Consider the following 25,106-nt stretch of genomic DNA (forward strand, 5'->3'; position numbering starts at 1 on the left):
ATTGTATGATTCCATTTATAAGAAATGTCCAGAAGCAGCAACTCTATAGATGTATCAAACTGCTTAATGTTGCCTGGGCCTGAAGGCTTGGGGGGAAATAGGGACTGACAGCTAATGGGTGCGGGGTTTCTTTCAGGGGTGATGAAAATGTTCTGGAATATGACTGTGGTGACAGTTGCACAACTCAGGGAATACACTAAAAACAGTGAATAATAGTTAATGGGTGAATTGCATAAGGGAATTGAATCTCAATAAAGATGTTCAAAAATCAACCTATGTATGTGTTTTATGTAACACATAAATCTAATCTACGATCTATATGCTCTTTGACTAGTTGCCTAACTCCTCTTGAGCTTCAGTATGCGCACTTGTAAAACCGGAACAGTAAGAACAAACAAAAAACAAAACCCACCTATCTTACAAAAGTCTTACAAAGGTAAACCTCATGGCAAGCTCTTAGAAGAGTCAGCTCTCAGGATTATACACCTACACTACATTGCTTCACATAAGCTGTCGCTTTCTCCCTAAAAGGGATTTATTCAAATTTCCTTACAGCTAATAGGGGAGCTGAGGGTCCTAAACTAATGACATGAGTTGAGTTAGCAAGAGCTCAGAATTTCACTGGAATTCACTGTCATAGCCAATCATTTAAGTTTTTCCTTTAAGTTTCTCCAATGATAAGCTGCACCAAATCAAAAGTGCCCACCCTCCCAACCGAGATAGTATATTCAAAAGCAGAGACATTACTTTGCTGACTAAGGTCCGTCTAGTCAAGGCTATGGTTTTTCCAGTAGTCATGTATGGATGTGAGAGTTGAACTGTGAAGAAGGCTGAGCCCCAAAGAATTGATGCTTTTGAACTGTGGTGTTGGAGAAGACTCTTGAGAGTCCCTTGGACTGCAAGGAGATCCAACCAGTCCATTCTGAAGGAGATCAGCCCTGGGATTTCCTTGGAAGGAATGATGCTAAAGCTGAAACTCCAGTACTTTGGCCACTTCATGCGAAGAGTTGACTCACTGGAAAAGACTGATGCTGGGAGGGATTGGGGGCAGGAGGAGAAGGGGACGACAGAGGATGAGATGGCTGGATGGCATCACTGACTCGATGGACGTGAGCCTGAGTGAACTCTGGGAGTTGGTGATAGACAGGGAGGCCTGGCATGCTGCGATTCATGGGGTCGCAAAGAGTCAGACACGACTGAGCGACTGAACTGAACTGAACCCTCTTAAAGATCACAGTGCCCCCCCAAAGAAGAAAAGGCGCGAGATTTCTCCATGTCTCCTTACGTGCTAATTTTTAAGCCCACCAACTCTTCTCATCCAAGCCCTCTTTGGTAGCCTGCTGTTGTGCAGCTGAGTGCGGGCTCCAGTGTCTGACAGCAGAGTCCACTTTCGGGTCCCTCACTGGCCTGGGGGGACCCACTCTTGAGTGGCGCACAGTCAGAACTTCGGAAATTATCACAGGTACCTCCTGGGGGGAAAGCCTCAGGCAAGAGGCTGCTAACTGGCCCTCCCTTTGCTTGAAAGAGTCAACCACCCTCATTCCTGTGCGCGCTCAGAGAGCCCTGGTCCTCTGTGGCCAGCCGGGGCCTGAGCTGGTTCTCCCACTCCAAGTCGGGGGGAGGTATAGATGCGTGCCTGGTTTCGAAGATTCGACTGAGCCCGAGGGCTGAGGAGGAGCACCTGAGAGCAGGCTCCAGGCTCTTTCCCTTGGATCCAAGGCTCTGGCTCAGGGCGGGCCTCCAGCCAACAGGCACTGGCTGGAATGAGTGCCCGGTGGCCTCACCCAGCCTTGCCCCGGGCTGCGATGAGAACGCCGGGTGGTTCCCAGTCAGGCTCTGAGCACTGCCGCTGCCTAGAACGTCTTTTGCCCAGATTTTGTGCTTTCACTGCTGGCTCCCTAACTGAGGGCTGGCCCTGGAGTCAGGCCTCATCTGCCACCCTCTACTCTACTTGATCCCACAGGGCTTTCCCTCCTCTGCTAAGGTGCACAGACTGTCCTTTGCATCTGTCCCCTTAAATTTTCATTCATTCTCCCAGCATCGGCAGGAAGGCTGAAAGATGTTTAACAGACCTCTCTGGCTAAGTGACAAATGACATAACCAGAACACAAATCATTTCAACTGCACCAACCAACTTCAAGGCCCCACTGAATATTAAAGACAGTAGAGCTGATGGGTTAAGAGGCACTTAATAAAGTGCCTTGGTTAAGTAAACGTTGAAAGCTTGAAACAATCTCATCTCTGGCGAAGTTATACAAGCAGTGAACTTCGGCTAAATGTTCGACACGGTGGGCCTGGGGCTGACTCACACACATTCAGAAACATGTGCTTATTCTTCTTCATCTGGATAAACTTGATTCTTTCTGTGCTGCTGTTCCTAGAACAAAATAAAAATTCTTACAGCTACCAGTGAGCCTGCTTCATGTCTCACTCGTGGGATGGAAAGAATGAAGAACCGACTGCAGAAAAGTACTGGCAAACAAAGCCTTAAGTGAAACAGCTGGCTTTACTGCTGGGGTGATGGGAATTTTTTGTTTTTAATTATGCAGCCAATACGGGTTCCCTGTAGAAAAACTGGAACATACATAAAAGGAGCTACATTCCCAGGGTGATGATGACATTAACAGCAGCAGCTATGGTAAATGTACTGCTTCCAGGTACCCTGGGCCCACACCTTCTGATATGTTCCCTTCCTCTTTCGCCAGAATCCTGAAATGGAGGCACTTTTACCAAAAGAAGGAAAGCAGGAGGGTTAAGAATACAGGATTCTTATTCTGTGAGAGTGACTTCCTCAGGGTTGACATCTTGGTTTGATGACTTGGTAAGCAGGTGACTGAACCTCTCCACCTCTGTTTCCTCATCTGTAAAGTGGGAATTACACAAGCACTAACCCCGGGGACTGATGTGAGAATTAAATCTAAAACTGCACATAAAACATTTTAAGGGACTTCCCTGGCAGCCCAGTGGTTAAGACTCCATGCTTCCAATGCAGGGTGGGCAGGTAGGTTTGATCCCTGGTAGGGGAACTAAGATTCCACATGCAGTGCAGTGTGGCCAGAAAAAAAAAAAATATATATATATATATATATACATATATCTATATATATATGTATGTATGTAAGTATATGCATTTTTTACCTACAGTATAACACAGGGAACTCTGCTCAATGTTAAGTGGCAGCTGGGATGGGAGACAAGTCTGGGGAAGAATGGACACATGTATCTGTATGGCTGAGTCCCTTTACTGTCCACCTGAAACTATCACAACATTGTTAACCAGCTCTACTCCAATATAAAAGAAAAAGTTAAAACAAACCAAAAACAACAAAAACATTTCAGCACAGTGCCTGGCAAAATAGTAAGCGTTTAGTGTTAACGCTTCGCATTTTGACAGCTCGTGAACTGATTTGTTAAGGGTAAATTAAGCACCCAAGCTCACAATTTAACCAGTATTAGTACTGGCCATTAACCTAACTGCCTCCAAGGCAGAGGAGTAGATAGCTATTTCATAATTAACAGAGGATCTCAATAAATATGAAATCAACAAAATATTCCCTGCCTTGTGTTTTAACGGTATCAATGATCAACTTTTTGATCCTGAAGCAGCTGCATAATTCACAGGACCCAGATAAAAATCAACATGCAAGGCCCCTTCTTCAAAAGAAAATAGTAAGACTTTCCAGATGATGACCCCAGAGCACTGAACCAAGCTTAAGCCACTTCTGAGGACAGGGCCCTGTGCAACTGTAGAGCCTGCATACCCGTGAAGCCAGCCCCATCTCCACCCCTTCAATGGTCAAAGTTTCAGGATTGCAATTGGACTGCGTGGTCACGACAGTCCAACTTCCACAGTAAAGATGTTTTTTCTGAACACACTTCAACTATCTCTCCCCCAGAGAAAACAGAATCTTGTGACATGACCTACAGTTACAACAGATAACAAAGTCAAAACCAAATAATTAGCAAAGATGCGTATTCTTTCTTGACCTCCTTGACACTTGAAGGCACTAAGGATCAATGTATCCCAGGACTACTTTGCTGCAAAATTAGAATTCGCTAATCACCTGTGTCCTTAATGTTTTTCAAGGTAAGAGGCACAGAGAACTTTCGATGAACATTTCTATCACAAGTTGTAGGAAAAAGAAATAATTCAACCATGCCACATTTTAGATTACAAACCAAGACTCTGTTCTTATCGACTGGGTTTTTCTATAAAGAAAGACGGTGCCTCGTTTTAACTCTCGTCCTCACCTCCCATGAACAGAAAGCCTGCTGTTTTCTGAAATTGGTATTGAACATGTGTGTGGTTCGGTGACGATGTGGAACTACTCTATCAGATAGGATTTTAGTTTTGTGACTTTCCTTGTACTTTATCTCAGTATTTCACAAGAAGCTGTGAGGCTCCGATACTGAGGAAGTACAGAGGCAAAACACAGCAGGCCTAAAAACAAAGAGTGTCTGGTCATTTTTAAAGTGTCTAAGGTGAGACTTAAAGCCGAGAACGAAACAATGGCGGGTTCCCTCTGAGCTATGTCTAGTAAGAGAAAGGGAATTGAATCATTAGGTATACTGTGATGCCTAACTGTTGAATCATTTACTCTGGGGGCATGATCTAATTAGGAACAAGGACTCTTATGACAAAAGTTTATTCTGTGTGGACAGAGAATTTAAAAGGAAGAAGGGCAACTTTTGACTTCCAGTGGGTGCTCGACAGACTTAAGAGAAAGATGGCAAAGTACAAGAACACACTTAGGGCTTCCCTGGCGGCTCAGTGGTGAAGGATCCGCTTGCCAGTGCAGGAGACATGTGTCAGATCCCTAATCAGGGAATATCCCACATGCCGCGAGGCAATGAAGCCTGGACTCCACAACTACTTAGCCTGTGCTCTACAGCCCAGGAGCTGCGAATACTGAGCCCACCTGAGCCGCAACTGCTGAAGCCCACTTGCCTAGAGCCAGTGCTCTGCAACAAGAGGAGCCACCGCAATGAGCAGGCCCCACTCACCACAACTAGAAAAAAGCCCGGGCAGCAGTGAAGATCCAGCACAGCCAAAAAGAAAGAACACACTTAGCAGTAACTGTTCATCGGGGTCGGGGGGTGGCGGGGGTGGGGTGGGGGTCAGCAAAGTAGTGCTGACCTTGCTCAATTTTTGCAAATCAGAAGAAAACCAATGCCCTCTTTCCTCTAGAATTTCTTGACAATCAGAGCATCAAATTTGAGCCATTCAAAGACCAGAACTTTAATACACTAGATAAAATGAAGTCAACCAGAACAATTACACGAGGTAATTACAAGTCTCTATCCTAACTGCTTGGTGCTTCCCTGGTGGCTCAGACTTAAAGAATCTGCTTGCAATGCAGGAGATTCAGGTTCAATCCCTGGGTCGGGAAGATCCCCTGGAGAAAGGAAAGGCCATCCACTCCAGTGTTCTTGCCCGGAGAATTCCATCGACAGGAGTCTGGTGGGCTACAGTCCATGAGGTCGCAAAGAACAGGACACGAATGAGCAACTAACACACACATACACATCCTAACTGCTAAGTCTGTCGGTTTGTAACTTGAGGGTACCAATACCTCCCAGAATCACTGTGCTGGTTTGAAGACAGGGTTTCTCAAGCAAGATGTTACTGACATTTTGGGGAAGACAAATCTTAACTGGGGAGGGGGATGTCTTACACACGTGTGTCTTACCGGATACTGAGCAGCCTCTGTGGCCTCTCTACCCATTAGATTCCAGTAACACCCACTCCCTGCGTGTAACAAACAAAAATGTCTCTATTAATTACCAGATGTGTGAGATGAGGGAGGAAATCACTTCCAACTGAGAACCACTGCTTCTAAAGCTGGGAATAAATAAAAAAGGAATCAAAGCACTTTAGAACAGGAAGTGATTTTAAGGATGTTGTGCACCAGCGATTCTCAAACTTTGGTATATCAGCCTCCCTGGGGAGCTTTTCCTGGGCATCACCCCAGACCTATTGGTAACAGTCAAGTACAGAATTTGCCCACATGGGTATCAACATTCTCATTCCACAAAGAAGAGGACGTGGGCCAAGAGAGGGAAAATGCCTTGCCCAAGGTCACAGGGCAAGTCAGAACCTGGGCTCCAAACCCAACCAAGCCCTTCTTAACAAAAAGAATGGGTGGGGTGAGAGGTGTGTGTTGCTCACACATTTTGGAGAAAGGCAAGAATAATTGGTTAAGACGGTGCACGCTGGAGCCAGCTGGCCAGAGTTACAATCTCGATTTGGTGTTTATTAGGTAAGCGACCTTGTGTAAGGGACATAATCTCTGAGCGCCTCAGTTTCCTTCTCTGTAAAACGAAAGAATAGTACCTACCTCCTAGGGCTGCTGGAAAGATTAAGAGGGAGAATGTATATAAAACCTTCGACACACGGCCTGGCACACGTTAAATACTCAGTACACATCCTGCTGTTATTATTATTGTCCCTCGATTACTGAGCGGAAGGGGACGGCGGTGCCCCGTCCCCTTCCCCAGAGGGCTGGAGATGGGCTCAGGGAGGCGTTACGATCCCCGACTCCCCGGCTCCTCTCGCCGGGGTAAGACCCTTGCCTCGCCCCCTCACCTGGGCCCGCAGCTCCTTCTCCAGCTGCCGGTAGTCGTTGTTCCAGACCAGGAGGTGCAAGGGGAAGTCGCCGCTAGCGTCGCGGGGCGAGGACATGGCGAGGGAAGCCACAGCCGGGCCCTCACCGCCCGCTTGCCAAGCCTCAGCCCCCGGTGGGGGGTCTCCGGCGCCCGCCCGCCGGCCGGCCGGCGAGCGAAGAGAACCAGGCGAGTGAGCGAGGGGGCGCGGTACGCGACCCGCCGGCCTAGCGGGACGGGTGCAGGGCACGCGCGGGAGGTCGGGGGTCGCGGGCCGGGTCGGGGACGGGGGTCGGCCGCGCCCACCCCGCGCCCCGCGGCGCTCCCGCCCGCGCTGACAGCTCGCGAACCGACTTCTGCGGGCCGAACTGCCCCAAACAGGGAAGTGCGGGGAGCGGACCACCGCGCGCCGCGGCGCGGGGGGGAGGCGAGGCTGGCCACCCTGGCCGGGGTCCGCCCAACCTCACCCACCTCCAATCCCATACCGGGAATCAGAGCATCATACCGAAAACAGAAATAAAACTCTCTTGCTTAGCCTAGGATCTCGACCTGAAAAACTCGATCTAGCCTTTATCATCCCCTTTACTCCTGCCCCAGCTCCCTCATATGGTTCGGTCCACAACTGGGCCTCTTCCATCGGCTCTGCGGTCGGGGGGCGGGGTGACAACAGGCTCCTGGACCAAACCATTCTAGTTCCTGACTCTCTTGCAGCCTTTTTGGACCTGGGCAGATGCTGCCACGATTGGTCAGGAGCCATTTTGGAAGTGGGCAACACCAACCAATTTTCAAGTAGGCATCATAAACTCTTGGAGAAGTGGCGTTAAGTAGTTGCCCATGAGAGGATGGTTCTAGCTCAGAGCTTCTCAACTTCAGCACATTTTGAGCCACATAAATTTATTTGTTTTTGCTGTTCTGGTAACTCTAATTCTTTTATTTTTTTACTTTGGATTTATTTTTAGTTTTTATACAGTTTTAAAAAGTTGCTTTCAATTTACAGTTTTTACCAAATATTGGTTATATTCCTGGTATTGTACAATACATCCTTGAGTCTATGTTACACCCAGTGATTTGTGCCTCCCACTCCCCAACACCTATATTACCCCTCCCTCCACTGGTAAGGACTAGCTTGTTCTCGGTGAATCTGCTTCGTTTTTGTTATGTTTACAACTTTGATGTCATTTTTAGATTCCACATGTAAGTGATATCATACTGTATTTGTCTTCTATCTTATTTCACTTAGTATAACACCCTCAAAGTCCATCCTTGTTGCTGCAAATGGCGAATTTTCATTCTTTTTTTATGACTGACTAGAATACCATTGTAGAATGCTACATACTGAGGGAACATACTGCAACATAATAAAGACTGGATAAGACAAACCCACAGCTAACATCATACTGAAGGGTGAAAAGCTGAAAGCATTTCCTCTAAGATCAGAGGCAAGGATGCCCACTTGGATCACTTTTATTCAACATAGTTTTGGAAGTCCTAGGCACAACAATCAGAAGAAAGAGAAATAAAAGGAATCCAAATTGGAAAGGAAGATAGGAACCACATGATACTTTAGGTGGGGATATCGGGCAGAATCCCCGCGGTTTCTACCCACTAGATGTCAGTAACACTCCCGAAAAATGTTTCCAAATGTCCCCTGGAGGAGAAAAATTCATACTCCCACCCCCCCAACTTTGAGAAGCGCTCTTCTGCCTCAACTGCAGACTGGGTTATGATTCAAAGTTACCTAAGTTGCTGGTTTATTCCACATACGAGTGTCCTTTATTTTTGAATTTGGGGTTATGGCCGAAAGGACTAATAGATAATACTTACACTTAACCACAGTCAGCCAAACTTAAGTTCATTCTTTGGGTTTCAACCTAAGACAGTATAGTTCCTTGATTCAATGAAGAACCAAGTCAACTCACGCTTGCTCGCCAGCCTGAGCTTTCTGCACAGCTGTCCACAACTAGATCACATAGCCAGGCAAAGTTATTTGATGAATCCTGAAAGCATATTCTCTGCCTTCTCTGCTTGTGGATATCAGCTTTTCCGACGCCTGCAACAACAGCTGTTCAAGAATCCTGGCCTAATCTTTTCTCCACACATGTTGAGGCCAGAAGATTTGTGAGTCTGTGAACCAAAACAGGATGCAGGAGCATCAGGATGGAACCCAGAGGCTCTAACTGTGGAATGTGTGGGATTTATGTGGTTATGCCCACACCGCACATTTATAAAAATGGAGAGAGGAACCAAAGACCGGTGCTCCTGAGACCCCTTCCCGGACTTCTTATCCTTTCAGAAGTCCTGGGCAATTTAATCCTCTGCCTCGTCATCTTTCCATATTTATTGAACATTTCTCTTAATTTATTAGTGAAAAAACTCCACAATGGCTGCTCACCAGAGTACCTGGAGGTCAAGACAGTTTCTGGCCCACAATAGCCATGGAATATTTGCCAAATGGCAATTATAGTTGTGCTTACACATATGTAATACATACAATGCTCATTAGCATTAGGACCACATGTCTGCTTGCTTTCAGACTGATTAAAGTCATCTCATTGTGTTTATGTAGTCCTGTAAATTAGGTTATCTAAGGCAATGGCACCCCACTCCAGTACTCTTGCCTGGAAAAATCCCATGGACGGAGGAGCCTGGTAGGCTGCAGTCCATGGGGTCGCAAAGAGTCAGACACGACTGAGCGACTTCACTTTCACTTTTCACTTTCTTGCATCGGAGAAGGAAATGGCAACCCACTCCAGTGTTCTTGCCTGGAGAATTCCAGGGACGGTGGAGCCTGGTGGGCTGCCGTCTATGGGGTCACACAGAGTCAGACATGACTGAAGCGACTTAGCAGCAGCAGCAGCATTCTCACCCTCAAAGAACAAAAAAAAAGTTGTGATTAGGAAGTAATAGCAGTATCTAATTCCAATAATAGGAGCAACTATTATTGAGGGCTTACTATGGGGCAGGCACACTATATGCTTCTGTAAGTTATTCCATTTGTCCTTAAGTAAATATTTTGTTTTTGCATGTCATGTAAGAGTTTTGCTGAATATTCTTCGTCCTCTCCCTCTTTTTTTCCTCTTTACACCCCTTTAAAAATGTAAAAATCATTTTTAGGTAACAAGCTATACAAACGTGAATCATGGGCTTGAGGTAGACAGACTACCTCCACTTTCCAGATAAGATTAAAATTGCAGCACAGGGAAACATCTAATATATTCCTACTTATTGTAGATCTACTACAGTTGAATGTAACTCCATAAATATAGAAAATTTCGTCTTTTGGCTCACTGCTCCTTCTCCAGTGCCCAGAACAGTGTGTGGAACATAGTACATGGTCAATAAATGTGCATTCCTGATAATTTCAGTATTATCTATGTGTGCTTAGCCGCTCAGTCCTATCTGACTCTGCGACTCCAAGGACTGTAGCCCGCCAGCCTCCTCTGTCCATGGAGATTCTCCCGGCAACAATACTGGAGTGGGTTGCCATGCCCTCCTCTAGGGGATCTTCCCAACCCAGGGATCAAACCCAGGTCTTCAGCATTGCTGGCGGATTCTTCACCTCCTGACCCACCAAGGAAGCCCAAGAATATTGGACTGGGTATCCTATCCCTTCTCCAGGGGATCTTCCCGACCTAGGAACTGAAACGGGGTCTCCTGCATTGCAGGCGAATTCTTTACCAGCTGAGCTACCAAGGAAGCCCTGGTCAATAAATATTTGTTGAATAAAGGAATGAATAAATAAGTGAACTTGACCAAAGTTATGCTAAATGACTTGACGAATGATTGCCTGAAGAAGGCTGTGGCTGCATACCTTTGGTCACTATATTTTGCTGCTTCCCCTGGTACTAATCAGCACTGGGAGGAAGTTAATCTCTTTCAGAGAGGGAGACCCCCAAATCAAGGAGGTTTGGAAACAGGAGAGGAGACACCTGCCCTCACTCAAAATGGCGACAAGGAAGCGTGCCCTTTCCGGTCACATGACCTGCCCGTCGCCGAAGGGCACCTCCCCGCGCGTGCGTGCTGCGCCGCGGCTGTGAGGCGCTGAGGGGAGAGGCGGCCGCCGCCAGCGCCGCCGCGGGGACCCGTTAGAGCGGAAGCGCAGCCGCCGCCGCCGCCTTCACTGTCCCGGGGCCCCAGGTTCCCGGCAGGTGGGAGGCGGGAGCCATGTCGAAGCGGCTCCGGAGCAGCGAGGTGTGCGCTGACTGCAGCGGGCCGGGTGAGTCGCACCGGCCGGGCCCGCTCCCCTCAGCTCTCCTGGCCAGGACCCCTGCCCCGGGGCCGCCCCCTCGGGCCGGGAGGGTCCGGGCGGTGGAGCTCTGCACCCCATGCCCCGGGTCGCGACGAGGAGGCGCCTGGGCGGCCGTGGGGCGGGACCCGTCCCGGGCCTGTCAGAGCCGGGCGGGCAGGGGGCCGCCGCCCTCCCGCCCTCCCGTCACTCCCGTCCCTCTCTTCTTTCTCGTCCCCTCTGTCCCAGGCCGGGCGGAGAGGCGGCGGGGTCGTGGCCTCTTTCCCAACAGGAAGGGGCTTGGGCAATCCACTAGGAGGCCAATTAGAGAAATCAACTGCGAGCGTCCTCCCGGCTGTGGCCCCCAGAGGCTGCAGGTGTCATCCCCCCTCCCCACAGCCCCCCAGACCCCCGCTCCGGGGTGGGGGGAGGCCCTGTCCGGAGTGGGCGACGCTCGCCGCTTCCTTCCACTGAGACTCGCCAGAGGACCCCCAAGAATGAGTTTTGCCCCGCTTCTCTTAACATCCCGCCTGCCACTCTGCCGCGGACAGCCTCCCGGATGACGGGGTCTTGCAAACGCCGACCATCACTTGAGGAAGCAATGCTTGTCTCAAGTTCTGAGATCTGAACCAGCCGAGTTCAAACTAGATTTTGCCTCTGGGTGACCTTGGGCTGGTGACTTCATTTGGCCAAGTCTTGATTTCCTCATTTTTCGAGTAAGGATGATTGAGAGTACGGTGCTCAGGGGTAGAACAGTTTCAATGAATATGCTTAGGATCGTCTCATCTAAGGTGGTTTTGGGGATTGTTGTTTTTATTTTTCCTGTTTTTTGTGTTGTGTACAGAACCTTCACAGCCCCTTAAAGCTATAGTTGAATTTCTAAATTATACATTAATTACTGCTTACAAAACAAACACACCAAATCATTGGCAACTATAACCATTTGGGTATTCAGGCAGTTTAGGCATATGGGAACACTGAAGGGCGAAAACCATCCCTCCCCTCCCATAGATTTAGAGTTCAGATATAGCTTAGCGGTTGGAGCCCAGTTGACAGGCCTCTGCTGTTTTCAGCGCTTGGATTTATCTCCTTTGAATTTGAAGTAATTCAAAAGGTAAGATGGCTTCTTTGGCACAATAGTGTCCAATAAACAATCTTAATGAAGTCATTGAGCACTCTGTTTTAAACTTCATCTTGTCATATGGAGGTGCAGACCGATTTTAAAAGGGCTATGATAACTCAAACCTTATGTGGTTATTTCACGGTCTCTATAATGTAAGTGGGGTTACCAGTTTCTTTTGAAGATAGGGAGAACGGGTGGAGGAGTTTAAAAAGAGGTGTTTTAGAAACTAAGTTAGCTTGTCATACAAACTCCATCGGATTCTCTAAAAATGTTATTTGCTCCACTTCCTTCTTTTCTTGCCTGTTTTTGGTTGAACTTTCTGTGCTGTTTGATTCACATGAATCTAGATTCAAACTTCCTCTTGAAGCGCATATTCTTTGCTTCTCAGTGGATGGTATACGGGGCACAGGAAAATTGCATCTCTGTTGTCATGCTGAATTCTGTGCTAAATACTGTCTTGCACTTCTGTGGCGTTTTGTGCGTTTGAGAACATTTTTCTCTTCCATTGTATCTTTTTTAGTTGTTGTCTCATATGCCTAATCTACAGAGACTTGAGTCACTTCCTTCCTGTTTTGAATATAATTAGGCTACCTTGAAATGTTCTGAACTTGAGCAGCTAGGAATTTGTGCTGCCTTTTCTGCAAAGCCCTGGTGAGAGAATAACCCTTATGGTTCAGGATCCCTTTGAGATTCTGGTGAATGCTAAGACCTTCTCCCCCCAAAATACACGGGTACTTCACCTTTCACGCAGAATTTGTTAAGATTTCTCAGTGGGATAATAGACGTTTCTGAAGCCCATTGGTTGTGTTCCTAGAACCCATGTTAAGAAGCCCTAGCATAAAATGTTCACATAAATTGGAAGGGGTTCACTGGATTTTACTGTCGTTAACATTCTGATATTCTCTTCATGTGATTCTGATTCATGATGTCAAAATGACTAGTGGAGAGCCTTCCTTAGTGTGTGTTAAATCCTTGCTCTCTTGTCCCTATTTAATTTCTTCCAAAAGGATTGTGAATTCTCTGAATGATAGGTGAAAACCAAGGCTGATCTTCACAATAAAAGTCTTTTTGTGTGTGTGTCATTAGTAGTACCACACTGCAAAAAGCAAAGTTGTTATGTATCTTTGCAGGGATCTTTCATCTTGATGTTTCCAGTCTTTTGTTTTTTAGAGTCCTTTAGTAGTACTGACATAGTTGTACTTCACTGAAGAATTTTGTTTGAGTTTTTGTTTCATGGCAAACTTTTGATTGTTGCTGTTCAGTCCCTAAATCGTGTCCAGCTCTTTTCAGTACCATTGACTGCAGCATGCCAGACTTCCCTGTCCTTCACTGTCTCCCAAAGCTGGCTCAAATGCGTGTCCATTGAGTCGATGACGCCATCTAACCATCTCGTCCTCTGTCGTCCTCTTCTCCTCTTGCCCTCAATCTTTCCCAGCATCAGGGTCTTTTCCAGTGGGAATTCCAATACTTTGCAACATGGCAAAAAAAAAAAAAAATAAATAAATAAATAAATAAAAAGATAGGTAAACTAATTACTAAGATTTGACGATAGTTAATCAGATGTTTTGGAGCTTCAGCATTGATCCTCGCTCCTCGCGATGAGTATTCAGGGATTGATTTCCCTAACCAGTCAATCCTAAAGGTAATCAACGCTGAATATTCATTGGAAGGACTGATACTAAAGCTGAAACTCCAAAATGTTTGATTAACTATGATCAAATCATAGTAAACAGTTTACCTTTTTTTTTCTTTTTAGTTTTTTTTTTGCCATGCTGCATGGCATGCAGGATCTTAGTTTCCTGACCAAGCGCCAACCATGTGCACCCTGCCATGGAAGTGCAGTCTCAACCACTGGGTAACCAGGGAAGTCCTGGTTTACCTTCTTTTTTTTTTTTTTAAATGAATCTAGTTCATATCCTATTCTGAGTTCAACTACCTGAAAACTCCATGAGGTTTTTCAGTGTAGTAAGATAGTGTTCATGTGGAACATTCAATGTTTCGAATAACAATCAAAGGCTTTCTCTAGTGGCCATCAATTGCAGTGAACTCTTGAAAATACTTGAGTGGTACTTACAAAATAATTGGGAAAAGTTATAATAGCTCACATTACTGAATACTTGCTATATGCAAAGAGCTTCACTTACTCTTTATATCCTCACCGCGCTGAGATGTGTTGTTCTCCTATTTGATCCATGATGAGCACCCTCAAAGAAATAACTTGCCTAAGATCTTTGCGCAAGAAGTGGCAGAGTTGGAGTTCAAACCCTGGACTGCTTGTCTCCAGAGCCAGCCCTCTTAACCACTACACTCTCTGACTCCCAGTTTGTCTTTGATTGAAATCCCATAACTTTTCATTATATGGTTGGAAGGGGTTTGAATAAACTGTTAGAAATGGTAAGGATGGTGTACATGCATTTTAGAGATTTTTGTGGACATTGAAGAATTTTTAAATATAACCCTCAAGCCAAGCAGCTTGAGCGGTACCTATTGTCACCCCTTGTGTGAATCTGATGAAATGTAGAAGATCTGTCTTTGTTTTGAGTTTCTAAATATTTAGTTTACTTTCCCAGCGTGAGTTATTCCTACTGCTTACCAAGTGTGCGTTTTTCCTTGTTTCAAAGGGTGTCTAATGAGGCTTTGTCGGACTTCACAGAAAAAAAAGTATCATGCGCACATCAAAAATATTGCTCATTTGTATTTTGCATCTTTTTTCTGTGAGGCCAATGTTTTTACAGCCTCTGTTCTTTCAGGTCCATGGTGAGATCAGACTCAACAGTTTATTTAAGACAGCTAATGGATATCCTAGCACGTTTCCTAGTGGAGGAGGCCAGGTTTCCCAGTCTGTTTTCAGAGCCACCGCGGCTGAGCTACTTCATAGTTGTGTCGCTTGCAGCTTTCTGCTAAGCCCAGAGGCATGTCGATAGCTGTCTTTTCACCATTCCCTTCGCATAATTCTGTGTGGATTGTTCATGGGCAGTTTTGTTGTCCTGCCATTTGTGGAGATGGAGTCAGAATGATTCAGGTGAACCCTCTCAATTTGCTTCTCTTACATTTAATGAAGGAGCACACATCTGAGATAGTAGATCTTACTAGGGCTACAGATTGTGGCCCTGGACCAGAAAGCAGGTAAGTGCTCACTCAGGGCTTCAATCCATGTTTTCCATCTCTATTAACATTGTACCCCCAGCCAAGAGAGGTGGTATCATCAGACAAGCTCCCCAGCTTAACGTGTCGACTAGCATACCAACACAACAGAAATGTCTTATTTTTCTGAAACACCAAGCCTTGGTCGTCTTTCACCACCTGGCAGAATAGCAGCCGCCTGGTATCCTTGCCACTGACCGCACTCTTCTCTCCAGATCCTTCCTGGGCATCCGTAAACAGGGGAACTTTCATCTGCGATGACTGCTGCAGTGTGCACCGGAGCCTGGGACGCCACATCTCCCAAGTGAGGCATCTTAAGCACACTCCATGGCCTCCGACGCTGCTTCAGGTAAGGAGTAAGAATTCTCCTCAAGAAGTTTAAGTTTTTAGGAGTTACTGTTTTAGCAACTGAAATTACACTTCTTAAATCTTGCAAAAATGTTTGAATCCTAATTAAGTGGAGGTGCCAAGCTTATCAGTGCTATATATAAATATTGAATTCATTATTTAAGATTATTTTCCTCCTAGTGAAAATCTGGAAAAGCTCAACTATAGGTAGACAGATAGTCATTAAAATTTCTTCCTAATGTTTTACTGCCGTCTTTCTAGAATATCGCCAGAAATTGTTTTTAAACAGTCTGTCTTTTCCACGTACCACGATGAATGTTCCTGAAAGCAACTGCCTTAGAAACTTTTCTTTAAGTTTCCTGCTTTGATAGGAGTCCTCCGAAGTTTCTGATGCATCTGATTTAAGTTCTCTTAAGGTTCTTATAACTTGTTAGAGACAATCAAGTTCTGTTTTGATTGAATGCCTAACACCCTGCCGAGTATTCAGTGGGCTCTTAGTTTTATTTGGGGGTCCATTATCATGTCACCGGGTACTTCTATTTTGGGGTACACATTCTTTGAGTTCTGTTGGAACTCAGACTTTGGCATGTGTTTTGCCTTCATTTGTCTTGAGTACATATTTTACTAAATCTGTGGCAGCTGCACAGCCTGTGCAGATACTGTTGTGTTGGTGAGTTTAGATCTCTGATATGACAGTATCTGCACTGTTGTAAAAACCAGATGAGGCCTTGTCAGGAGGCATGCTCGGAAATGAAAATGGTTTATTATTATTAATAACTTCTGCTCAGAAGTTTCTAACAGCTCATTCCCATGTGAAAATGGGTGTTTACTGCTGTCAGATTATACAGAATACAGATATTATATCATACCCTATATTATATTGTAGGATATGAATAAAGTCCAGAGATGAGTAGTTTAAAATGCCAGACTTGACCCTAGAACAGCAGTTCTCAGAGTGACACGTGGACCACTAGTGGCACTCAAGGTTGGCGTGCATGCTCAGTCATTCAGTCGGGTCCACCTCTTTACAGACCCGCCAGGTTCCTCTGTCCATGGTTTTTTTCCCCGGCAAGAATACTGGAGTGGGTTGCCATTTCCTTTTTCAGGGAATTTTACTGAACCCACATCTCCTGTGTTGGCAAGTAGATTCTTTACCACTGATCAAAGGTAGATGTAGGTAATACTCAAATATTTATTTCAGTGGTTGCATAAAACTATAACTAGGGCATCAAATTCTAATTGCTAGTGAAAGTTTTAGAAGGTAAGTGGATTTAAAGAAAAGGATTAAGAATCTTGAAAAATAGTATTTGGATGCTCAGGCTTGGGCAGTGCTGTCCTAAAGTGTCAGAGTGCTCTTTCTTCATCATGTATTAGAAAATGTAATCAAACCCATTGAAGTATTTAGCTATCCTCCTGATCAAACTTGAATCCTGCATGTAGGTTCTTCTTTCTCATTCTAAAACAGAAAATAATGAAGTGTGTGATCTCTTAGTCATGCTAGTGTTTGTAGTGGAATCAGTTCAGTCACTGATTTCCATGGAATGTTTGTAGAAAGAAATTAAAATGTGGTTTTATACTGCTTGGTTTTAGATGGTTGAAACCTTGTATAATAATGGTGCTAATTCTATATGGGAGCATTCGTTACTGGACCCCACCTCTATTATGAGTGGAAGACGCAAAGCTAATCCGCAGGATAAAGTACAGTGAGTGGAATGTTTATAAATACTCTTATTTTTTCTTAACCCCTGGGGCCCACTGAAAGGAGCGCAGCTGTCTTGGACCATCCTCCACAGGGGCAGCACAGGAGGTGGTCACCCTGTTGTGTGTTGAACTCTTTGCTGTTAGGAATACAGAACGAAGCCAGGCATGGGACCGTCTCTTCCGCATGGCTACCCAGCACAAGTCTGGTTTATCCAGTTTAAGACTAAGGCTTGGTGGCTGTCGATGTCACTGGGTTTGCGCTTAGGTGCTCAACCAACAGGCAGTCAGACCAGACATCTGGATTCTTACAAGATGGGACAAAGAGCTGCTTGCTCCCAAAGTTGCTAGGTCACTTCAGAAAATTACACAGAGAAGAAAGATACTATAAAAAGCAGGTATTCTGCAGTCCTGGCCATTATAATGACTAATGTACGTTTTCAGACTTCAGGTCTTAACACACTGCCAAAGCTTACTTCAGTATTGTTCCTTTTATTCTTGAGTGGGGGATGTGGGTCACTTCCTCTTCTCTTTACAGTCTGAAGAATGGGGAATGTTGTATCTGAACTGCAAGTGAACTGTTTTCTTTTTTTGTTCTCAAACCAGTCCTAATAAAGCAGAATTCATCAGAGCCAAGTATCAGATGTTAGCGTTTGTCCACCGCTTGCCCTGCCGGGATGACGACAGTGTGACCACCAAAGATCTCAGTAAGGTGGGTCACACCTTTCAGAATCCTGAAATTACTGGATGCAACAGCACATTGTCCTGTTTGGGGAAAAAAAGACACTTAGAAAGAAAAGAAAAACAACTCCTTTCTGTACACAAAATAATTAGTAACAGCTTTTTTTGCAGTTGGTTTCTTCTCTCATCTTAATTCAAATGGCAACCATTCCTATTAGTGGAGGTATACTAGTGGGACAAAGGAAAAAATAAGCATCCAGGAAACTATTTGTGTTTTCTAGGTCTGGTTCTAGAGTCGTATTTCTGTAAGTTTTTGTTCTGTAAGTTTTTGTTTGAAATAGGAGCCATGTCATAGTTTGTTTCTAGGAGGGACTACACGGTCTGTGGGACTTGTGCAGGTTTCTAGGTTGCATGCCGAGTGAGATCTTCAGGAAGTAGGGCGGCACTCAGAGCCGTAGTCCATGGGATGGTTTATTAAACTCACAAGATGAGTCGACGGCTTTCTTTATATGGGCCTTTGCATGTTTTTGAGAGGTGCCCCAAAAACGAGTATCTTAATTTTCAAAGTGCTGCTTTTGGCAGATGCTCATCCAGAGCAGAGGCACTCACAGTTCAGAATTTTAAACTTTGCCTGAAGGTGGATGTGATTGTTACTTCCATTCATTGTGGTTTTAAACCACAATTTTTAAAAATAAAATTAATTAGGAAAACAAGACCTGGATGCTGATGTTAGAGTAGCTTTCTTCAATCCTGTGGTAAGGATGCTTGCGTTTTGGACAGTTCTAGGGTTGAAGGAAGAGTTGCAGGAAGGCAGCTTATCCTCTGACTGTGTAAGGGCTTTTCCACAGTGCTATGGAATCTGATATGCCACAGGCCTGTTTCCACCCCTAAAGACTTCATTAAATCATTCTGCACAAGGCTAAGACTAGTGTTGTGGAGAGGGTGTGATATAAAGCGGAATCCTGTGATTTACACAGCCTAGGATCTGAAACTCTAAAGCCCTAGGTTCAATATTAACAGCTAATAACAACAGCAATAATAATAGCAGCTATTTTCTTTGGGCATTTCCTGTGTACCAGCTCCGTGCTCTGTTATATCATCAATCCCTTATAGTTGCCTGTGAATAGGTGGCATTTTTATCACCATTTTAGAGATAAGGAAACAGGTTCAGATTGCTTTAAACACTTTCTCAAGTTCACACAGCTTGAGGGGTATATGGTTTGAAATTCAGGTCTGTCAGACTTCAGAGCCATGCTTAACCCCTCCTCACACTCCCTCTCACTCAGAGACTGGTTGCGCCACTTAGACAGATCATGCCTTTGGGTGCATCAGCCTTCCCAGCCCTAGTTCCCTTATCGGTAATGTAGGCCTGACTCTGCCTTAGAGCCCAGGGGTAGCTGTTACCTGCAGAGACGGCTTCATTCACCTTGCTAAGCGAGATAAAGATGTTGTAGTGCTGCGATAATGTAGATTGCAGTGGTCTGCCAGCTGCTTTGCTCCCTCATTCTTTACACTTTTAACAAACCTTCTTCTCTTGTTTATGTATTTTTCAGCAACTCCATTCAAGCGTGAGAACAGGGAATCTCGAAACCTGTTTGAGGCTATTATCTTTGGGAGCACAAGCCAACTTTTTTCACCCTGTAAGAAAGCACAAATTGGTTCAAATGTTAAGTTGAAACTAAATGGGTTGCATTTGCTTAGCCTTCAGGTTATTTAATTCGTTTCTTTTTGTGTACTTTGTATTAATGATTCTTAGGAGAAAGGAAACACCCCCCTCCACGTGGCCTCCAAAGCAGGACAGATTCTACAGGCGGAATTGTTGGCAGTATATGGAGCAGACCCTGGCACCCAAGACTCCAGTGGGAAAACTCCTGTTGACTATGCCAGGTGAGAGACTCGACTCTGTTACCTCTCTCTGTTTGGGATTATTTACCTTTTGTATGATTCATTGTTAAAAGTGGCTAAATTGTGCATGGGTAGCATTTAGCTCCTTCAAAGATTTGAATTCTGTTATTTTGCAGATGAAGATATTTCAAGTGCATATGATCTTAGAGCCAGTCAAAGTTGGGGAAGGTAGAACCATTAACCATTGTGGTTTAGCTTTCAGTCTTTCTTTTTTTTTTATCCTTTGTAACATAGTGGTATTTGAGCCATGGTTGGGATCCACATCAAGTATAAAGAGTTGCAGAACCCACTCCTCAGGGTTTTTTTGAATACTTTTAGTCATTGCTTGAACTTAGAAACAAATCTGTATGGATGTGCCTGTGTGCTCAGTCGTGTCTGACTCTCTGCAACCCAGTGGACTGCAGCCCACCAGACTCCTCTCCATGGAATTTTCCAGGCAAGAATCCTGGAGTAGATTGCCATTTCCTACTCCAGGGGATCTTCCTGACCCAGGAATTGAACCTACATCTCCTGCGTTGGCAGGCAGATTCTTTACCACTGGCGCCGCCTGGGAAGCCTTTGTATGGATAGATATGTGGTTCAACAAGTATCGTAAAATGTTAATTGCAGAATTTAGGTAGTGGACATCTCAGGGCTCCCTATAAAATAAATTTTTCTTCGTTTGAAAATTTTGGCTGTGAAGTAGTGGAAAATAAAAAAGTAAATCCACAGATTAGTCTTTAATATCATTTAAATGACAGAAGATGGATCATCTTTCCTTCTTTTTCCAAATTAACTTAACTGCCAAGAACGATGCTCTGCACAGGGTAAAATGACAGTTGACAACTTGAAAATGACAAGTGAAATGACAAACCTCTGCCTCCCTAGACTTTACTCTCTCATGGAGGAGAGGATTCATAAATGCATGTAAGAGTTAAATGAGGCAGGATAATGTAGAACTCATTACCATAATGGATACATACATAGTATTTCTTCACTGTGGCCCAGAACATTAAGTGATGTCTTTAGTTGGTCTTTGGAGAATGGATTGGATTTGGGTGTGTGAAGAGGAGCTAAGGCCTTTCAGAGGAGAAGAAGGATGTGGGTCAAGCTCTGGAGGGGGGGGTGGACAGGGCACGTACGGCACAGCAGGGGTCCTGCCTGGGCAGAGCAGAGTGTGTCTGGGAATAAGGGCTCAGGTGCTGAGGAGCGCAGTATTCCATCAGGTCTAACACGCCATCGCTTATATGTGTGCGTGCTAAGTCACTTCAGTCAAGTCTGACTCTCTGCGACGCCACGGACTGTAGGCTGCCAGGCTCCTCTGTCCATGGTATTCACCAGGCAAGAACACTGGAGTGGGTTGCCATGCCCTCCTCCAGGGGATCTTTCCGACCCAGGGATGGAACCCACATCTCTTATGTCTCCTGCATTGGCAGGCGAGTTCTTAACCCTTGGACCACCAGGGGAGTCCCCTGTCTCACAAATTAATCAGAGAAAAGGGGTAGTGGAGATTTTGAAAGCAATTTTATAAGAGTGGAAATTGGAGTCGACCTTGACAGTTTACCTCACACAAAAAGGTAGATTATTCTGAAAAGTCACATTTGATAAACTCCTCAGGTATCTCGAGGGTGTCTCTGTGCTTTTCGAGCACCCGGGACCAGTGAGTAGTATAAACGGTACTTTGTCTTCTCTTGTAGGCAAGGAGGGCACCACGAGCTGGCAGAGCGCCTTGTAGAAATACAGTATGAGCTGACTGACAGACTAGCCTTCTATCTCTGTGGCAGGAAACCAGGTGAGTGAAGGAGAGCAGCCTCTCCACAGCTGCAGCCAGGCAGGCCCTGGGAGAGCAAGTCGGGACACTGCTGTTTATGGTCTGTGCTCTGACATATCCTGGAGAAAACTGCAAATAAGGATTTCTGTGTGAAATGATGACTATGGCATATTTTGCTATATGTGAAATACATAACATCGGTCACAGCTTGACATTTTAGTTTTTAAAATGATTGCTGTACAGTTTGGCCATTTCAGGAATCAGAGAGCGTTGCTGGACCCAGCCTGAATGTGGCACCACAGTTCTTGTGATTAGTGGGAGTCAGCATGGAAGAGCAAAGCCTTAACCTCTATAGTTGTGTGCAGAATTCTGCTAGCTAAGGGATGGGGAAAAGGGAAAAAGTGAACTTTACCATTAACCTGCTTTGTTCATGAGGTAGAACTGGGGTCAGCAAACCTTGGTCTGTGGGCCAGATAAACCTATTATGTTGATTTTTAAAAATAAAGTTTTATTGCAAGATAGCCATGCCCACTCATTTATGTATTGTCTGTGACCGCTTTCACACTATAGCAGCAGAACTGAGTAGGTTGAGTAGTTACAACAGAGACCATATGGCCACAGAGCCTTAACTATTTAGTCTGGCCCTTTGCAGAAAAAGTGTGCCAACCCCTGATACAGCATATCGACATATGTGTATAATCACATAACCAGTGGTTCTCCACCCTGGTTGTACAGCAGAGTTAAGAGCCCCTGGTGTGGTTCCAGCTCCCAGTGAGATGGAGTAAGCGCACTTCACCCTGTCTCTCCTTCTGAACACAGTAAAAACCCTGGACCAAAAATGCATTGAGTAGCCATCTAAGGACTCCAGCAGGCAGGCTAGGGAACTCACAGTGACATCAAGCTGGTGGTGAGTGTCCCCTTTATTTTACTTCTGATATGGCCTCCAGAACAGCCCCAAACCTGGAACTGCACAGCAAGAGCAAAGAAGCCTTCTCTGTGTGATCTGAGGAGCAGGAAATGGAACTCTGACAGGACTGAGAATCGGGGAGTTCCCACAGGATTTTTCTCTTTTCCTTTCCCCACTAATAATCCTGTGGCTTCAGTAATGGCAAGCACAGGTGCCTAAATCTCTGACCAAGAGCCTGAGGGGAACCCTGATGGCTTTTATCTTTAGTCTTTCTCACCACTTGGCCCAGGAGGCAGAACCTGCCTGGTCAGGTGCCTGCTAAAACAAAATATTAACATTCACCACAGAATTCAAGGAAGACTTACAAGGGTCTCCACAGTTCCCAGTGAGATGGAGTATGTAAACTACTATTTTACATACTATGTAAAATATCTGAGATACCATCCATAATTACTTGACATGTGAAGAAACAGGAAAATCCCAAAGACTTGCATGGGAAAAGGTAGTTATTAACAGATGCCAACCCTTAGTGACTCTGAAGTTAGAATTATCAGATAAAGATTTTAAAGCAGATAGTAATATCATGCTCTAAGAAGTAAGTGTGAACATTATTGAAGCAAATTGAATAAAACCTCAGCAGAGAAACAGAAGATATAGAAAAGAACAGAAATGTTAGAACTAAAAAATACAATAACTAAAATTTTAAAACCCACTGGATGGGTTTAGTTAGGATGGAGATGACAAAGAAAAAAGTCAGCAAATTGAAAACAGATCACTAGAAATAATTCAGTTTGAGCAACAGAGAGAAAGAAGAGTGGGAGGAAAAGGAGGCTTAGCAGAGCTTTAGGGACCTACGGGACAAAACCAGAACGTTTGTATCATCAGACTCTCAGAAGGAGAGAAGAAAGAATGTGGTGCAGAAAAAATATTTGAAGAAATATTGGGTAAAAACTCTAAATTTGGCAAAAGACGTAAAATCACAACTTGAAAAGCTCAGAGAACTCCAACAGGATGAACTCCAATCGTCACTCAGACACATCAAAATCAAACGGCTAAAATACGAAGAAAGAAAATGCCTTGAAAGCAGCCAAGGAAAAAAAATGATACTATATAAAAGAACAATTATGTATATGACTGTGGATTTCTCATCAGAAACCAGAGATGAAAAGGAAGTAGAACAATATTTTTTAAATGCTGAAAAGAAAGAACTCTATTTCCATGAAAATAACCTTCAAGAATGAAAAAAAAAAAAGACATTTTAAGATGAAAAAAAAGAGAATTAGTTGCTCTAACAGAAATACTAAAGGAAGTTCTTTGAGTGGAAGGGAGTTGATGAACCAAAGCGAATCTCGGAACTTCAGGAATGAAAGAACAACAACAGAAATGATAAGTATTGGATAAATACAATAGCCTGTTTTATTCTTAAGTTTTTAAAGGTATGTATGACAGTTTAAAGCAAAAGTTATAGTATTGTATGGTGTGGTTTTCAGCATATGTCAGTAATATATTTGACAGTTACCACATGAAAGGGGAGAGGGTAAAAGAAATATGAAGGTAAGTTTTTGCACTTTTCTTAAAATGGTAAAATATTATTTCCAGTAGATTTTAACAAGTTTTGCATATTATAATCCCTAGCATTGAAAAAAGACTATGCAATCATATATGGTCAGAAACTCTAGAGATAAATTAAAATGGAATGTTAAAAAATTACCCAAATAATCAAAAGATGTTTTGATTTAAAATTTTCAAAAAAAGAGAGCAAAGAGGGGAGAGAGGAACAAAAACTGTGTAGTGAGAGGAGCAAAACATAAATTCAGAAAATAATGGTGTTCCTTTACAGATCTTACTAGTATTTATACAAATGAGACTCTGGCTTGGTTTCTGTTTCAGATCACAAAAATGGACAGCACTTTATAATACCTCAAATGGCAGACAGGTAAGGCCATTGAAATGCCAATCAATTATATCTGTCATGAGTATTTTCCTTGTTTTTTTAGTGTATAAGTGTATTATATTTTGTGTTTAACAAAGCCCATACATTTTTCTTTTTTATGGCTATGCACTTTGGAAATAAGACGGCTGTAAGTAAACCACCATATAAAATTATAAGTTTGAAAGAGCGCAAGTAACAGATTTGCTAATAAGAAAATCGGAGTCTGTGATACTATCATAGTTTTAGCCAGCTGTGACAGTATATTGTGTCTCTAGATATATCACAGAATATTTCTGTGTTATAAGAGAATATATCCTCTGTCTGTAATAGGGATCAACACATTTTGTGGTTGTTGTTGTTAAGGGCTAAATAGTAAATACTTTAGGCTTTTTGGGCCACACACCCTCTGCCACAGCTACTCTGCCAGTTGTAAATAAAAGCATTCGTGGGCCCTGTAAATGAAAGGCATGTCTGTTCCAGTGAAATTTTATTTCTGGATACTAAAATTGGAATTTCATATAATTTCCACATATTACCAAGTATCATTTGTTGTGTTTTTTTTCCCCCAACCACCTAAAAATGTAAATTCCATACTTAGCTCAAACAAAAAGGGGGATTATAATCTGTTGACCTCTGGTCTATAAGGTCAGACAAGATCATGGCTGTAGAAATGAACTTTAAACCCTTTTATAGCTAATAACCTTTGCACAGATCCTGTCAAGAGTTTGTGAAAAGAATAATTGCTATTCCATATGTGTAATCTTGCCATTCTGGTTTCTAACATTCTGC

At 44.1% G+C, this 25,106-nt stretch overlaps 2 protein-coding genes across 13 annotated transcripts in view; one reads left to right on the forward strand and one right to left on the reverse strand.

The window, feature by feature from the left end:
• Positions 1-6,914, reverse strand: part of ANKRD13A (ankyrin repeat domain 13A) — a 35,270-nt gene extending 28,356 nt beyond the window's left edge. The window contains exon 1 of the mRNA XM_040250897.1: positions 6,587-6,914. Coding sequence (XP_040106831.1) covers positions 6,587-6,682 — 96 coding nt within the window. The 5' untranslated portion in view covers positions 6,683-6,914. The remainder of the gene's footprint in view (positions 1-6,586) is intronic.
• Positions 6,915-10,612: 3,698 nt separating this feature from the next.
• GIT2 (GIT ArfGAP 2) overlaps positions 10,613-25,106 on the forward strand; it is a 41,509-nt gene continuing 27,015 nt past the window's right edge. For all 12 annotated transcript variants that reach the window (XR_005722974.1, XM_040250902.1, XM_040250898.1 and 9 more), the window contains exons 1-8: positions 10,613-10,819; positions 15,311-15,444; positions 17,034-17,146; positions 17,748-17,853; positions 19,376-19,462; positions 19,579-19,709; positions 21,404-21,498; positions 24,275-24,320. Coding sequence is in view for 11 of the 12 variants with exons in the window: in XM_040250902.1 (XP_040106836.1) it covers positions 10,768-10,819; positions 15,311-15,444; positions 17,034-17,146; positions 17,748-17,853; positions 19,376-19,462; positions 19,579-19,709; positions 21,404-21,498; positions 24,275-24,320 (764 nt within the window). In the remaining variant the exon portion in view is untranslated. The remainder of the gene's footprint in view (positions 10,820-15,310; positions 15,445-17,033; positions 17,147-17,747; positions 17,854-19,375; positions 19,463-19,578; positions 19,710-21,403; positions 21,499-24,274; positions 24,321-25,106) is intronic.

The sequence above is a fragment of the Oryx dammah genome, unplaced genomic scaffold (assembly GCF_014754425.2).
Source record: "Oryx dammah isolate SB20612 unplaced genomic scaffold, SCBI_Odam_1.1 HiC_scaffold_12, whole genome shotgun sequence".
NCBI lineage: Eukaryota > Metazoa > Chordata > Mammalia > Artiodactyla > Bovidae > Oryx > Oryx dammah.